This window comes from Neolamprologus brichardi, chromosome 13 (assembly GCF_056152115.1).
Source record: "Neolamprologus brichardi isolate AB-2024 chromosome 13, ASM5615211v1, whole genome shotgun sequence".
In the NCBI taxonomy this organism is placed as follows: domain Eukaryota; kingdom Metazoa; phylum Chordata; class Actinopteri; order Cichliformes; family Cichlidae; genus Neolamprologus; species Neolamprologus brichardi.
In genome coordinates, this window is record NC_142116.1 from 18,325,620 (window position 1) to 18,343,247 (window position 17,628).

The 17,628-nt window shown below is 38.7% G+C and overlaps 2 protein-coding genes across 9 annotated transcripts in view; both read left to right on the top strand.

Moving 5' to 3' along the window:
- Positions 1 to 4,086: 4,086 nt before the first annotated feature.
- Positions 4,087 to 10,089, top strand: LOC148099931 (uncharacterized). Of its 2 annotated transcripts, XM_087850262.1 has the most exons (7): positions 4,087 to 4,313; positions 4,790 to 4,852; positions 5,136 to 5,172; positions 6,958 to 7,924; positions 8,239 to 8,406; positions 8,725 to 8,820; positions 9,301 to 10,089. In XM_087850262.1, the coding sequence occupies exons 4-7, from the start codon at positions 6,959 to 6,961 to the stop codon at positions 9,631 to 9,633; spliced, it is 1,563 nt and encodes a 520-aa protein (XP_087706388.1). In that variant the 5' UTR covers positions 4,087 to 4,313; positions 4,790 to 4,852; positions 5,136 to 5,172; position 6,958; the 3' UTR covers positions 9,634 to 10,089. The 2 variants fall into 2 exon arrangements, with proteins under 2 accessions (XP_087706388.1, XP_087706389.1); XM_087850263.1 differs by lacking the exon at positions 6,958 to 7,924 and having other exon boundaries at positions 4,089 to 4,313.
- Positions 10,090 to 16,039: 5,950 nt separating this feature from the next.
- Positions 16,040 to 17,628, top strand: part of adgrb3 (adhesion G protein-coupled receptor B3) — a 113,527-nt gene continuing 111,938 nt past the window's right edge. For 4 of the 7 annotated variants that reach the window (XM_006800757.3, XM_087850264.1, XM_006800758.3 and 1 more), the window contains exon 1: positions 16,042 to 16,674. The gene's annotated coding sequence lies outside the window, so the exon portion shown is untranslated. Of the gene's footprint in view, positions 16,675 to 17,628 lie in introns of all 7 variants that reach the window. The other 3 variants (XM_006800760.3, XM_006800761.3, XM_087850265.1) reach the window with 2 other exon arrangements.

Genomic DNA, 17,628 nt, shown 5'->3' on the forward strand with positions numbered 1-17,628 from the left:
CTACCAATAGAGACCATGTAGTAGTGAAAAGACTCTTACCTCAAATATTACGCATCAGTTGATGCAGGTCTGCTGTCTAATCATATCTGTCTCTCTCCATCACTGGCATGGGCATGTCAGAATGAAGTCACGAGGAACATTATTGTAAGAGTGACCTATGCCTCAGTGACTAAATGCCATTACCAACAAAGCAACAACAGCATTGCATAGGCTATGACTGAAATTGTCTTATTTGGCTTACTGCCACAATAACAAAATAGTGGGTCACAGATTTGGCTTGAAGCAGCATTTACAAAGGAAGATGCACCAGTGTCAATATATCTCCAATTACTAGTCCAAATAAAAGTTGTGACCGATGAGGATATGCCCTCAGCTGCCTCAACCCACAAATCATTTTCCAGGCCAAAGTTTCAATTTCTGAATCTAGCAGACGTACTGCTGTGGCAATGGCTGGAGAAAAGGAACGAGGTGCCACATCTTCCTGTGATTACAAAGAAATATGACAATCATGTTAATTAAAGGTTTGTAAATAAGAAAATATTAACACAAAAACTGAAGTGTAATCAGTCTGCGCTGAGAAATATTGAGGTAAATGGGAAACCACATTTCTTGAGACTTATGAATTATTGTAAAATGTCATACATGACAAAAATGAATTTGCATGTGTTCATCATAGATTTCGATACAAATCATGATTAACAGTGTCAGAAAATGTGCTAATTTACGAGGAAAAAAATTATCTGTATTTTTTTTTATGCTACTGAAGTTCTGTTGAAGTGTGGGCATGCTCTCAGGTGAGGAAGCTTATACTGTTAATTAAAATATACACACAAGCATTCCAGTCTAACCAAATTGGGGTTGTCCTGTCGGCAGCAAACGTGAAATGCTTGAAAAGTTTCTTATCACTTTACTTGAGCAAAAGAATTTCACTCTCCATTGTCTGCCAGAGAGGCTAATTATTTTATCACCGAAATTTTAATTAGCTGAATCTCAGCGTTGTCCATGGAGCTACAAAGCTTGATAGAGCCAACAGTGTGTGTGTGTGTGTGTGTGTGTGTGTGTGTCTGAGGCTTTTCATATTAAAAAACTATGCTTCTGTTGGAAGAGTAAAGGATGAATAAGAAAATGTTCCTTACGCTGCTTTAAAAAACTGTCTGAATGACAATCTGAAATGCATTTTGGGAATGCCCATATTAATGTCGAGCCGATATCACAAGGCAGACCTCTCTGATTCTAATTTCTACAAACAGTAGCATCATGTGATGAAAGGCTTGTGCAAACATACCAGGATTATCAATAAATTAAACTACTCCAGATCTGCTTGCACAATGCCTGAGATCTGAATTTTACAGCCGTAAATTGAGCGGGTTAAACATGACAGAGACTGAATTTAGTTCATGGCTCATGATTAATTACTGCAACTGCAGAATAGAGAACTCAGTGGTGTTAACAGTGTATAACACCAATAGCAAAATTATGGGTTTAACTCACATTTTAGTCTGTTATTAATGACTAAGCAGCTCTTTTCCAATGAACTCCAAGACTGTCAGTTATTTCTATCCCACCCCTCTCATTTCCTCGCTGCACTGAGTTAAACAAATTACAGACACGAAAATTAAAACGTGGCAGGCGATTTGTCGCAAAGATAGTTTGTTATTGCGTCCATTGAGAATTGATAATTGCCACGGTGACCCGCGATCTCCTTTATTAACAAGGACAAATCTCTCTATGCTGACTGTTCAGGGGATATTTGAAAAGCCCTTTGCTAGCATGAATGACTTGTTTTTTTTGTGTGGAATGAGTTAAAGTGATACGCATCAGTCATCTATCTTTTAATTTATATATTTATAGATTAACACATGAAAGAAATGGTTAAATTATTATCTGATCATTCGTTTTTTTCAAAATTCAAATTTTATATTTATACACATACACACAACTGAACATATAACAAGACATTACACTGGCTGTTTTACCTAGAAAACATAACGTGGAACTGCAAGGCAAGAGGAAAGATCTAACAACTGGTAAGATGAAGCACTGGGCACCAAATCATTACGTTTGGCTTCCAACCTGCTGTTTAAGATGATGTTTTTAAGTCAGGAGTAGTTGTCAATCCACAGTGTGGGTGTATGGAATATTTACATAGCCAGAGAAGGGGGTTTGTGGGAGTCTAAGGCCTAGTTGGAACCACATTCAAAGAAAATGAATAAAGGCCCTGAGGATTCATGCAGTGCCGCATTGTCTCTGACGGGGAAAAAAAACCAAAAAAAAACAGGAACACTGCTGGGGAAAAATACCTTGATTTAAAATTCAGTTCCAAACCCAGGCATGGAAAAGCAAATAGAGGTGCGAGTGGAATGTAAAGCAGAGCTGTATGCACCAGACTGCCATAGTTTAGGTCACACATGCATGACAGGCTCTACATATTTTTTTTCCTGAATATTAAACTCCAGCAATAGAAATAGTGCCTGTTGATTCTTTTCCAGGCAAGACTGCCCTGCAATCATCTACAAAGATCATATACATTTTTAACACTTTATTTCTAATTATTTAATAACAATTCCAAATTATGTATGGTTTAAATGAGGAACGGTTTTAATATATTATTTAGCTCCTTTTTTGTTAACAGGTAACTCTGTACCTGGGAGATTTGGACTGGTTTGGTGGAGAGCAATGTCATTTATCTGAAAAAGAAAATTCCTTTGACTGGAAAGCAGAATAGTATATTCAACATCAAAAAAAAAAAAACCCTAGCAGAGAAAGTAATCAAAGATGCTGGAAAAAAAAATAGACTAGTCATCTTGGGAATTATACAATATTCTTGATGTATGATTACCTTTTTTGTGGTTGCTTGAGATAGAAGCCGCTGATGATACAAAAGACTGGCTTTTAAAAGTCGCAATAAAATGGGAAAATTAGAAAAAGTTTTTATACCTAGTTCATAATTATCTAAAATACAATGTGTGCATTTCAACAATAAATACCATAAATATGATCAAAATGGTCTAAATTCCATTACTCAATAGTCTGGTGTTTATATATCAAAATTACACACAATTAGACCATTACCGGTTCCTGAACCCATCCATTTTTGCTCGGCCCTCCCATCATATTAAACCTGCAATTTTCAGAGTGGAAATGTAGCATGTTTGTGCTGGTGGCTATAGTGAATTTATTTTTAAGAAACAAGCAATAGCCATTACAATGTTTTTCTGGGCACACTTTAGGCCCCTTAGTACCATCTGGGGATCCTTTACCATGCCAGTCCTTTAATGGCCACAGTGTATGGATTTTCTGATGCTGATTCCAGCAGGACATTACGTCTTGTCACAAAGCTCAAATGACCTCAAACTGGTTTCTTCAACACTGTAATCAAATTGCTTTCAAGGTTACCAGATCTCACTTCAATAGATCACATTTGGGATGTGAGGGAATGATCATCTCATCATAGATATGCAGCAGACAAACCTTCAGCAGCTGTACTACGCTATCAAGTCAATGTGGCCCAAGCTCTCTGGGGAATGTTTTCAGCACTGTGTTGAATCTTTGTCAGAAATATGTAATGCAGTTGAGTAAGGAGAGTTCTGTTTGAAGAACTGAACATAATTTATTGAGATAGAGAAATTAATCAGTGTATTTTTCAATAAGACTCCCGTGGCCCATCATGGCAGAACATATCCCAGTGGTAATGGGATTTAGAACAGGACCCCTTTGGAGTCTAGATACCAGTGGTGATGACAAAGACTGAGACTTGGATGGAGCTCTTAGTGACTTGAGTGAGGTGGAGATAGGGAGGAGGAGGGTTGCACGAAAGAGTCTGAAAGGGAGAATGATGGAGAGCCCAGATTTAAACCACACAAAGGCACGGCTGATTGGCTCAAAGAAGGCTGGCAAGAAGATGATTGGACTAGAATAATGATGTCAGTATTAAGACTGACAGCGTGGGAAACTGGTAGCGATGTAAAGAACAGACAAGCAGCTGAACACCCACACTGTAAACCCCAACAGTATACCTGACTTATAAAGTTTGTGGATACAACAATTGAAATTCGTCACAAAGTTGAAACAACTTAAAACTTTTCTGTTCTGTTAACGATTCAAACAGTTATAATTGTACATGGCTTAGAAGTTAAGAGTAAATACTGCTTTTTTAATTATGATTTTTGAGTAAATGTTTTTTTTTTCGAGCTCCGCATGTGTACGTCATGACGTCATGACGTTTTCTCTCTAACCTGAACGACGTTGACAGAAAATTCTGTTCAATATGGCTGCCCTTCTCGAGCGACTGGAGAGCACATTTGGAGAAACTTGTAAGTAAAACGGAACCTTCGTTATGTTTATTTTTTCTGTAAAAAAGCAAGTATATTAATATGTTGAAGCCAATAACTTGTTTTCGAATGCACTTTTGTGTTAAACAGCACAGACCCAGGTAGTGAATAGTTGTTCGCGGTTGTTCGCGCTCTTTTTCAAACCGATGATGTCGTCATTTTTACAGTTTTAACCGATTAAAACACAGTTTTAATAAGAATTGCACATAAAGAAAGTGTCTTAGTGATATTTTAACGACCCATTGCCAACGCAAGAAAGTTGGCGTTTTTACAACAGCAGCCTCATTGTTCGGCAGGTTTTTTTTTTCTTCTCATTAGCATCATTCAAAAGTGACTTAGCTAGCAGTGGCAACTTCTATCTTAAACAATTAAAAGTAATACCCAGATTGAAATATAGCAAGGTGTTGTATATTTAGTGTGCTGATAAGGTTTTCAGTATTTTTATTTTTTATTCCAAGGCTGAAGACCGAAGAAAAAAACTTAAGACTGCAAGTAATTTCAGGTGGAGACAGTAAACACAGGTGAGTTGAAAGATCTATTGAAGAGTCCTTTCTTCATGGCCATTAAAACATTTGTAGGTTAAAATACCTGTTTTTTTTTTCTTCTTTTTAATCATGCCCCTGCTTTGTCACACTGAATCATGTTGAAAAGATATATTTTCATGGCTCCCCCCATTACCATTACCTTGTACTTCTTTCAACCGGTCTATTTTATTTTGTGACATTAACATCTTAAATGTACCCCGCCAGTATAATTATTAATAGCTGTGTTATTATTTATAATGCATCTTTTTATCATGTGCAGATCTACCAAGGGTCGGTGGCACAGTTCAACCTTTGTGGTAAGTTATAACACTTCATATTTAGTCACATAAGTAAGTTGTTTCATCAGTTGTTGCGTTCTTATAAAATAATTTTGTATAATTGTACAAAATTACTGAGGATACATCCAATGTGTAAATCCCAATCAACAATTTTACTGTGATATTTGCTCATGTTTAAAGAATCTCCATTATATTGGTTACTGAGTTTCCATTTTTTTGTAGGGCCAAATTTGTATTAAAAATTTATATTTTCATGTGATGTGAAAATACTCAATCATTTTTAATTTTTAAAAGAAACCATTCATTAAGTCCCTTAAAGTGCAGATTTCAGTAGTTGCTGAAATGCATATAAAATGTCCCCCAAAAACCGTCTTCATACGTTGATTGGGGTATTTCAAAATTAAAAATGTTTAGAAACCCAAATTTTGACTGAAAGTTTCATAATCTGGACGTGTGATGTAACTGAAGGGAGTTGTATGTTATGCGCTGTTGGCAGTAGGTGGTGTTCGTGAGCGTTAGTGTGTTTACTATGATTATATTGCATTTATTTTTCTTAAAAATACAAAATTATTGTGTTTGTGGAAGCTGTACAAACACCAGCCTGTGTGTCAGGACTAGGGCTGGGTATCGTCACTGATTTCGTGAATCGATTCAATTCCGATTCACAAGGTCCCGAATCGATTCGATTTAATTCGATTCGATTCAATTCGATTTGAATCTGGGAAATTTTGACAGTCAGAAATATTATAATTCAGAACAGTATATTTACATATTTTTGTATCTATAAAAAGGAAGCTGACACACGCAAGACTTTAGCAAAGGTGTGAGCATCACAGCAGATGCTTTTGTGTTAAAGTAGCTGAGGATAAAACACAGAAAAACATGAAGGCGATTTTCCTGGCCTGGGATTTTATAAAAATATTCTGCAGTACATCAAAAACGAAAGAAAACCATTAATCAACATATGAACATTACCTCTGATGTTAAAGCGGTTTTATTAGAGACACGGCTAAGCGTTTTGCATAATTTTAAAAAGTTTAAATTTGTTCAGTATTGAACGGCAGAAATTAGGTTTTCTTTTCAGAAGTATATAAAACAAAGAAAAAAAACGTTGGCCGACAGCGCTGTAAACAACGGTAGACTTGTGCGTAACCAGCAAGCGAATAATGCAGAAAACAGATTTTTAGACGGGAAACTGTTCTTGAAGTACAGGGAGAGAGAGAGAGCTGTGCATCGTGGTCGAAGCAAAACAGTAAAAGTAAGAGTGAATACATGACGGTGTTAATGTGAAGCATAGTTTGGATCTTCTTTTGCTGCTGGTTCGGTCAATATTGTTTGGAGAGACATCAAACTAACAGCTTTAGAATCAGCTCAAAAAGGGCGTGAACACAAAGCGCGGACCCGCCGACAGATCAGAATCAGTGAGCTGTCGGCTTTCAGCCCCGACTGTGAGAAAGGCGACATCTAACTGATTCTGATCCGCGGGTTGCGCTGTGTGTTTAAGTCTTTGTGCAGAATTGGTGTTCCTGCTCTCATTTACTGTCTTAGCTGTTTGGTGGTTGTTGAAATTTTGTGAGATTTCGCCAGAGATTCTGGCATTTCCGGCAAAATAAATTTATATTAAAAAATCGATTCAGGATTTTAATGAATCGATTTTACGTTATCCAAGCCAGAATCGATTTTAATCGATGAATCGATTATAAAAACCCATCCCTAATAATAAGGTTAATGGTATGATGTACAGTGCTTATGAGACAATTCATTTTTTTTAAAAATCATCTCCATTCCTTGTTTTATTCATAGGATGATGGCAGTATCCCAAAAGTTCCTGCTGAGAGTTCACCTCACCACAGATGTTGTTGTGAAGGTTTCTCTAACTAAGCGGCCTGAGTTGGTGGAAGAACTAATCACCATACTCCGTGAGAAGCTCAACCCTAGGCTGGACTTTGAGTTTACCTTACAATACAAAGACCCCGACTTTGATGGGCAACTTACCTGCCTACTGGATATTCAAGAGTTGCCGGAGAAGGGCACCCTAAAAGTAGTGAGATCTGAAAGTGATGTCAGTTCTTGTGCAAGTTCTGATACAGACATCCTTCCTCATGTGCCTTTAGCTCAGCGTCTGAAGTGTTGGCCTGACACTTTCCCAGTACCTACCTTTTCTTACGAAGTTGAACATGTACTTGAGGAGGGAAATAGAGCCTTTGAGATGTCTGGAAAACATCTGAAGTTGACTCGAGCCCAAAAGCACAACATCTTGGAGACCATGGCTTCAGCGATGCACACCTTCAAAGCCTATCCGAGTGATGGAGATGTCGGTTTGGCAGCAGAAGCTCTTGTTACCACTCATCCATGTCTTAAAGAGCCTGGAAGTAGGAATGGAAGTTATGGTTGGAAGACCAGTTTAAAATTCAAGATGGGAAAGTATCGCACCAAGCTAGCCAGATCTGGATGTGTGGAGGTGTCTGTCAACGCTGGCAGGAGGAGTGTTAACAACCCTGAAGGAGAGCACCCCCACTCAAACATAAAAAGAGCCAGTAGAGCTGAGGTGAACTACCTCCCAAACCTTCCAAGAGGAGAAGATCAGGTCAGTTTGGAGGATATGAGAGTCCAGATAAAAAATGAGGTTGAGAAGACTGAGCCCAACAAAATAATGATTGAAAAACTGATGCAGACTACCTTTCCACTTCGTCGCCATGAAATTGTTCAAGACAACCCAATGGTAAAGAACTTCTTAGAGAAATGGCCTGCTCTGCTATTTGACTCTCAGGTATCTGTGCTTTGATTTTTTTTTCTTCTTCAGTTTAACATGAAACAATGCAAGTTCAGCAGATCTCTTCAGATTCAGATAATAAATAAATAACAAATAAATAAATAATAGATAACAAACAAAAATATATTTCAGCTTTGTGATACACTTGTGCTTGTGGTTCGGGTCCAATTTAAAAAAAAAACAAAAAACTTAATAGGACATCTATAAAACAAGGTTAGACAGAAGTTGGGCAATTCCTCTTTAATGATAAGATGTAAATTTGGTCAGTAATTTGGCTTCATGTTGATGTTTTTGTTCCTGTTTTATTTTAGATTTGTGCGGAGTTCCACCGAGTCACAAACATCAACCTGCGGAACCAGTTCTACGCTGAACTTGACAGACACACACCACGACTCATGGCTCTATACAGACAGAAGGCTGCACGGACTGGCAAGATATCGGAGGCTCTGCGAACCATCCTGAATCATTATGATCTTCAGGTGAATATTGATAATGATAAAATTAACACAAATTAAACGTTTCACTGATAAAAACTCAATTTTTTCCTTGCTTTGAACATCTGTGTTCTATACAGATTACAGCTCTGATCTGTTATTATTTTAAAATACTGTGTAGGATTTTTGTCAAATGAGTAAGATACAGACTCTTTGTCATAAGAGACAGAAAGGTTGTCTTAAAAGAAATGTCTCCAAAATTATGTAGAGTCACATGCCATGCAGTTTCATAAACATGTATTCTCCCCAAAGAATGACACCTGAAAACTTTGTGTTCAATGAACTTTTCTTTTCCCTTTTTAGGAGGCGCCTGATGTCAACGTGAAACGCACTGCAGTGCTTCGTGCCCTTCCTGTATACCTGTGGGAGGAGGACCCAGAATTCTTTAAGACATGTAATGTAAGTGTATTTTTGCATCACTTAAATTCTGCCAGTGAGATAAAACACCATGTTTTTTTTTAAAATACAATTTAATACCCTAGCAGCTACCAAATTGTACAAGCAAAATACCCTCTCTTTAGAAAACCCTCACACACACACACACACAGAGTCAGGAGCAGGGCACAGGCGTATCACAGCACTTCGGCTACGCTGCAGGTGGCCCCAAAAACAAGGCTGAAGTCAAGATTTAGTTTCTTTTTGAGATAAAGTCATAAAATAAAAATTACTTCTTTTTTTTTTTTTTTTAGAAAAATAACAAACATACTAATTATGTAATGACAGAAGCTAACGCGTTAATGTACATTTTTCAAAAAAGTAGAGTACCCTAACCCGTTACAAAGTAACCCACTACACTGCTGAATTTTTTGCTAGATTACAGGTCTTGCTTGTCACATTCTCTCAAACCAACCTTACTTATTGATACTGTGTCTATTCCAGGCGGACACATTGGATGAGTCGACCCTCATTGACACTCCAGTTGCCCTTCTCACAGTGGTTACCGACGGCACTTCCCAGACCAGTTCTGTCCATTTTACTTCCTCAAGCATGGCCGTTGTGGTGGAAGGCGACTTGGTGATGCGTGATATTCCCACATTTGCAGATGCATTTGCCTTATTGTTTGGCTTGATCTATGCTCTGCATTTAGACTACCCCAGGAAGCTGGTTCACACATTTACCTTTGTCCAAAAAATCTTCATGGGGCTTGATGACGGCAAACCCCTGAAACCCTGCCTACATGCTCTTAAAAATGATTTGTTACTGAAAGAGTAGTTTTGGAAGGAATATAAGGCAATGTTTGTTAGGACATGCACTCTGTTACTGAGCACTTTGTTTGAAGCACTTTATTTAAAGCACTTTAAGTTTACTACAGGCTTTGGGTGGATTTAACTCCATCAGTTTACCTAATTTTCCTATACTTGCCTGCCTGTTCTTGTTATTTGTAAGATGATCATCTTTATTTGTATCCATTTTTAAAAATTGTTTTTTATTTCTTTTTCAAACAAAAGTGATTAGTATTTGAATTTTTATTTTGAATTTTTGTGTATTTTGAGAAAGATGCTATTAGGACTGATGTTGTCCTTTGTGATTTTACAAAAAGATGTTCTACACCGAATTTATAATGCTCACTTTATGGTGCCCATGTCCATGTTAATGGTTTTATAAAAACATTTGTGATGTTTTTACATTTCCATAAAAAAATGTTAAATAAACAAAATGTAAAGTAAATGAATTTCTCAAATTTTTTTTACTAGTCTAAACTCAAACATTTAAAAATAAATATCTTTTAATTAATAATCATATAATTTGCGTTTAGGTTGTAATATAATTGCATTGTGTTGGATCAAAATAGTAAACTACAAAAAACACAAAAATATTAAAATTAAAGTATATAGTTTTTAAGTAAAGCTCAATTAATAAAATAAAAATATAATTAAAAAATTTTAAGTTAACAATAAATACAAATTTTGAGTACCCCCATACTTAGAAGAGATGAGTTTGTGTACTTAAAACTTTTGAGGTAATCAGTTTCCACAAATGTTTTAAGTTCAGTGAACTGATTCGGGTTTACAGTGCAGGAAAGCAAGCGGATGAGTGATTATAGATCTTTCTTATTGAACTTATGCATAAGCTTCATTTCTGAAGGCAAAAGCAGGCCCAATATACAGTAGTACCAGTAAGGTGTACCTAATAAAGTGTCCAGTAACTGTATTAAAACACAGTGTTTTTGACGATCAACTAATAATCACACAGCACACACTAATCCAATTCTGAAAGTCTAGCATTTCAAATGGATCAGCAAGTTTAAAAAAACACTTAAAAAATCCCCAAACGTTACCCATGTAGTACTGTTTACTCCTCACAGCACTCATACAATAACTTTGTTTCTTTGATTTCCACTACCTACAAAAATAACTGTGTGTTATCAATGGTACATTCAATAATTCTGATCATGTTCAAGGTTCAGTTATGCTTTCAGGGCTTTTAGCTGAAAACAAGCAGCGGTAAGGGTTAAAAGCATGGGAGACATTCCTGCTAAAGATGAGATCATATCACTCCTATAAAGCATTTTCACTCTGCTGACTGACTTTTAGATCTCCCGGATTTCTGTGAAGACAGCCTGGAAACACCATAGGAGGCAGACCTTGGCCTAATGTCTCTGAGCAGAGACATTTCAAGACTTTGTTCTTACCCTGGATGGTATCAGAGTGCACTATGTCAGTACACCATAGAGTTCACCTCATTAATCACGCAAGGTTATTCTAAAGTGAGGTTTTAAATTGAGAGAGCATGTCTTTGTAAATAAGGTAGTAAAGAGTCTGTGAAAAACATCCGAAATACATTTTCCCTTGTAAAAGTAATGAAGAATATTTAAACTTTAATGTTTGAAGCCTGTTAAATGTTTTACACACATTAAACTTTTGATAGAAGTGGACCTCTGATACCTTCCTTTGTTGAGTCCGTGTTTAAAAGATAATTTCCTCATGACAAATTTTAGATGATAAAGAATTAATTCTGTCGCTCTTTGTTTCTTTAGGAACTCAACGAGGGAACTTCTCGCTGCATATTGCAATAAATGCAAATATGAGTGGTGTTATTTACACTGTTGCCTGTGTTTGTGAGGAAAACACGGATTAAGGGAGAAAAAAACATAAAACGATATAATGGCATTGTTTTTCACAGCACTGTGTTTGTGAAAACACAACATTTTCTAACGGCATCAAAAATTAAATTAGCACACTAGCAAACTAAACGTGGTTAATAATGCATTGTTATTGACTAGCAAAGATCATGTGTGCTCAGGAGTCAAAGGGCCTTTTCATGGGGGACTCATTTTAATACACTGATTGCAAGCGACTGTGGGGTCTTAAAAATGCTCTAACTATGCATCTTTTTTGACAGGCATTGATTAGCTCATATGGTTAACATACATTTCCCTTTGCGCCCACTTGAAGTGTTTATCGTTGCCATACAAGAAGTGTAAGAACTGCCCTCAGCACTTAACCCCATCCAGACTCCAGCACTCTGCAATTTCTGCACCAGTTTTTAATTAAACATGAAGAAAAATGGGAAAACAGCCCTTGAAGGGATGCACTCACACTTTAATTTGTTAATAGAGTTGTACATCATTAGGGTAATGATTGCACTGAACCATAAGACACAAGCCTGTATACACTGATAGTGACATCCAGTAGACATGATGCATAAAAAAGCAAAAAAAACCCTAAACAACCAAAACCATTACCACTAGCATGAATCTGTAATGCAAATACAGCAGTTTATGAATGCATCAGGTGGTCACACATGAAATGTTTGTGGACACTCACAATCTTACGGTATGTGTAGATATGTTCACAGGAGTCATTGGCATGGCCGTGCCTCTTTGACCACACTCTTTGTGAGTTGAAGTTGCAAGAAAAAGAAAGCTTTTTCAAAGGTTCACAAGAAAAATTCGACAAGATTATAAGTCAACATGAATGCAGTCTGCTCACTGAGACTCTACAAAGAACAGCAGTGTTGAATGGAAACGTCAATTGCTTAGCAGGTATTTCATAAAAGATGAAAACAAAACACTAGCAAGGCAGCATTTTGACACAATAATGCACCAAATTTTCTTGTCCTTTTCAACACTTTGGCATGGGATAAATATTTGAGAGAAGCACAAAACCACCAGCAATTCTCCTTGTGGACATTCTGAGCATGTGTGCAAAATTTCATCCAGTAGTTGTTGAGCCATATGACTCGAAACCACAGATGTTAACCTCCCACTGGCATTAGAGGGAAAAGTCACAAGATCAACAAACTTCATTGCTTGGGGAGCTTTTATGCCTGGGTAAATTTAGATGCCAGTCTATTCAGTAGGTTTCAAGTTTTCACTTTGTAAGTGACCTGTGTAGAATTCTAGATAAAAACTCACTTAAGCAGTTAAAAATTCGCTAGAGGTCCTAAAGGTCAGAGGAACTGGAAAGCCAAAATCATTCTCTGGAGGACAAGTAATGTCAGTACATTTCAATAGTTAAGATATTTCAGCCTGTGTTCAAGTGGTTATCCTCCTACCGCTCTCATTTCCATGCTACTTTTGTGGCAAAAAAACCAAACCAAACAAAAACAGAGTGACATCTTTGGTAACAGCAATCATTAAACCTAACTAGCTGTGTGTAACGGAGAAGATTAGCTGTAGCACTTCTGCATGGCAATTTGTGGAAGAAAATGTAGCAGTGCAGAAAACAGCAGTGGAAATAAAACAAAAGAAAATACTCCAGAATCTGACAGAAATGCATAACTTCTGTAATGACAAATGGTGTAATAGCTTCTTCCACAACAGCACAGGAGGACGCACAAAAGAACTGAGCACTTCAAGAAAAACCTCCCTCAGATATGCTCATTTGGGGTTTACCAATACGTCATCCAGCTGAGATTCCTACAGGGAGGAGCCGATTATCACTGTGCAGACAGAAGTAACATATGGACTCCCTCGTCGTGATTGAGTTGAGCTGAAAGTCTGAATACATTTCACTGGTGTCGAGAGAATTCACCCTATATGCCTGCATATGTTTATGCACTGCACCATACTGTATGAATTGGTAGGTACACTGAAAACTGGAACCAAACATTTTTCTGTCACTGATTCAATTTATATATACATTTGTATCCACTCACATGCTAATCATAAAGGTTGATTCACATCAATAAACTGATATTATCACATGATCAAAAGGCTAATGTTTATCACACTGCATTTTGCAACGGACGTGAAATGAAATGCAGCCATAATATCAGAGAGATATACTGTTCGGCACACGCGCACGCACGCAAGTGTTAGTGTAGATTTCACTCACACAAACACACACACAAACAGGAGCAGGTGATAATAGGGCTATTCTATATGCGGGGTCATGAATAATTCAAATTCCATGTGCTCAAACAGACTCGAGTTGACTGAATAATATGACAGATTCCGCAACTGCTATTAGATGAAAAAAATATCACAAATGTTTTGGAGATTCTAGCAGGGGATAAACTGCCGTGCTGCATGTGCAACTACTACACTTGCTGAATGCAAATCCAAGACATTCAAAAAGAAAATTCAAGAAAAATTCAAGAAAATTCAAAAGCTTCATTGTTATCACACAGTGCAGCACAACCTTTCACTCTTGATCTGACTGCTTACTTGGGCCACACTTTCTGGACACACATTTCCTCATGGATGTAATCTTAAATGTAGTAAATGTAATCTTTTCTTCTTGTTGCAGTGACAACAATGCAACCACATAGCATACCAGCTGGACTCTGGAAATGTCCTTGCAGAGGAGAGTGATGGCTGCATTCCTGGAGCTTGGCAATTGGCCTCCTCGTGAGTCAGTGGAGAGATACTTATTGTGTTTTCATTGTTCAATAAGGCTTTGGATGAATTTCTCCCACCTCTTGGCGTACTGAGCCAAAAGCTCCCTAAACACCCAAGTCTTCATTATGGCCGTGGAAAGTGGGCTGACTCGAGGTCACCCCTGATGTTCCACTGGCTGCCTGGGGAAGACTGGAATTAGAAAGCTTCCAGTCACAGGCCACAGAAACCAAACAGGACTCCAAGCTCCTTTATAAGTTTGGCAACCGATTAACAATGTTGTAAACGCTGTGTGGGATAGGATGCTGGAGATACAAACAAGTTCTTTCAGATTCTCACAACGCTGCTGCTCTGTGTGGTTCTGTAGCATTCTTTTGGAAAGGCTGGCTTAGAAACACTTCAGATTGAAACTTCCTGGAAATAAATAAACAAACAGCTTCTTCATGCAGCATCTGCTCAGATGGAACACATTCAGTCAGGGCCTGAAAGAGACGGCCAGGCTAATGAGAGTTAACTATTCACAGTAAAATGATTAGAGCAGCTGACCAAACTCTCCAAGAAAAAAGAAATCACAAAATAAAACTACACCAAACAGTTGTTTCTGTCTGGACTTACCAATTGAACGTCATCCTTTTTGAATATGCAAATAACCAAAATATGCAAATGAATTGAGCTCCAAGCTATGTGAAAGTCATGCACAATCATTTCTCCATCCATCCAAGCTCTACCCGCTTGTGTCCTGTGGAGAGTGGTGGTTGGCTGGAGCCTATCCCAGCTGGCATTGGGCTAGAGGCGGAGTAGACCCTGGACAACTATCCAGCCCGTGGCATGGCTAAAACAAAGACAGCCATTCCTTTACCATACATTTTCTTTTAAGCACATGATCAGGTCTGTGCTTAGCCTTTGTATGGGATGCTGATAAAGAAAAGTCACATATGAAAACAAAACCCCTCCTCCACCTTCATTTGGAGGGGCGGTGTGATCAGCAGGTGATTTGGATCACCCTGAAGCTCCCTATCCCCATTCCATTACAATTCCTTTCTTCCCATGAATTCGGCCAGTGGGAGATGAAGACTATTGCAGAACCATTTGTGCCTCATTGTCAGTGGCCAGCTGATGAAGCCTGGAGCATTTAGTTCACTACTGATGATTGAATGAATGCACATTTAGACTGTAAAAAAAAAAACGTTTGAAAGAGTTCAGGGAAAGCGTTAAGGCGGTCTGTGCAAGCACTCCCCCGAGAAAGCAGAATACAGTGAAAGAAAAACAGCAGCTTTAAAGTTGCACCTGTAAGGTGAAGACACCCCGGAACAACTTTCCCCAGACGGCACAAGTTGCCCCATAAGCATTTGTTCTTCCAGCAGCGCGAATTCGGGCGAGCAGGAGGACGTGCAGGGTGCTGCACATCGACAAACTGTGAAGAAATCAAAACAGCGGCTGTCACCCATCAGGAGAGAAGGGAAAATTACCAAACACACCAGCGAGCTCTCAAGTCCCACTGATAGAGCGCTCAAGTAGCATTTATGATCACGTTATTCTCACGCCCTCCTCTTATCCAGAAAAAAAATGTAACAAAAAATAAAAATAAAAAAATCCGTGAAATATTCCTGATTGGAGAAGGGCGCAGCAGCAAAGCGCAGTATTGTCTGAAGCACAACTGAGAGGGTCCAGTTCAGGGGGGGAAACCCTTTTGACTCGAATTAAAGGGAGGCTGTATGAGGGGAAAAAGAGAGAGAAAAAAGAAGGAAAGAAAGAAGGAAAGAAAGAGGGGAGGAGGAGGAGGAGGAGGGCAGGGAAGAAAGTGGTGGCGGTGCCAGACGCAGCGGCAGTAAGAAGCGTACGTACGTGCTTTATCTTAGCGGCTGAGTGTGACGTGATATTGCAGCCTGCTCCTGGAGCTCTGCAAGCACCAAGCAAAGCGCGTTTATTTCTCTCTGTGTTGTAACTCACTGACCCCCCAACATCTCACATCCACCCACTACGGATCTTTTTTTCTTTTTCTTTTCCCTATTCACCCCCTTTTTTGCGGAGAGGGGGGGTCGGTGCGCGACTTGATGGAGAAAACATTTCGGTGGGAAATAGAGACGTGGAGTCTGCCGAATTAATTTATGGTAAATACTGTAAGAATTGCTCTCGTCGTCACTCCAAGAATTTCTTCCCCTCTGTCTCTCCTGGTCTTTCTCCTTTCTTCTTCTTCTTCTTCTTCTCCTCTCTCTCTCTTTTTCTCGGTGGCTGTCGTGTGTTGTTGCGCTCCGTTTTGATGGGAAAAACCCAGAAGAAGGAGACGGGGGGATATGTGCGGGCAGACCGGAGTGTAACGCATTTTATTTTCATCCATTGAACCATCTTGTTGCGCCGGACTTCTATTGTCGGGAATGGGGAGTATTGATTCACTGGAGGGCTGCAGAATTTATTTATAAAGGATGTGGTCAAGTATGTGGAAAAAATAGCCATAGCTTCCGCAGTGTAAGGTAAGACATTATTATTATTATTATTATTATTATTATTATTATTATTATTATTATTATTATTATTATTATTATTATTATTATTGTTATTAGATGAAGGTCTTCGAGCAAGTGCAATGGCAATTTTCATATGTCATCTGTCAGTTAAAGTTTAGCCTCCCTCTCTCAAACATTTGCCCCGTATATTCATCACGATGGTTTTGGAGCGTTCATCCGCTCACATTAGTCCAGGGTGCTTAACAGAGGAATTTTAAGAGCTGATCTCTCTCTTAAGAGCCAAAAATCACTTTAAAGTGCCGAGCCTCGAAGTGACACTGCATGAGATGTAGCCCGTGGCCGACGTGTCTCTATATTCAGATTTCCTCTCGAGTCTAAATTGCTCTTAGAAGCCCGGCAATAAAATCAGCGTCTCTTGACCGATTTCTCGTCTCCAGAATACTGATTTTATTTTTCTCGTCTAGCCCTGGTCGTGAATCTTGTGGAAGGACGTGAAATCATGTGAATTTATCGCAGCAGAAAGCTGATCCAACTCAGCACCGCTTCCACAAATCCTTATATAACGCACATATAATTCTGGGGTAATGTGACGGGCGTGATTCACGATTCAAAGAGAAAGAAGTTGAAGACATATGCGCAAATGGATCTATTATGTGAAAACTGGTAGCCCATCTCTAGCCTACTTGCGATTTGAACGCCTACACAGACACACACACGCAACACACAGTTCGAGACACGCGCGCGCATACACAGACACACAGGCACACACGTACACACACACACCCTCGCGCGCATTCTGCTGTGACACTGCTCACAGCTGCATTGCCTGTAGGATTAAAGCAATCAGGACATCGCATTGCATTCTCTCTCTCTCTCTCTCTCTCTCTCTCGCTCTCTCTCCCACACACACACATGTAGATCCGCACACGCACACATGCAAGCTCAGACATACAACACACA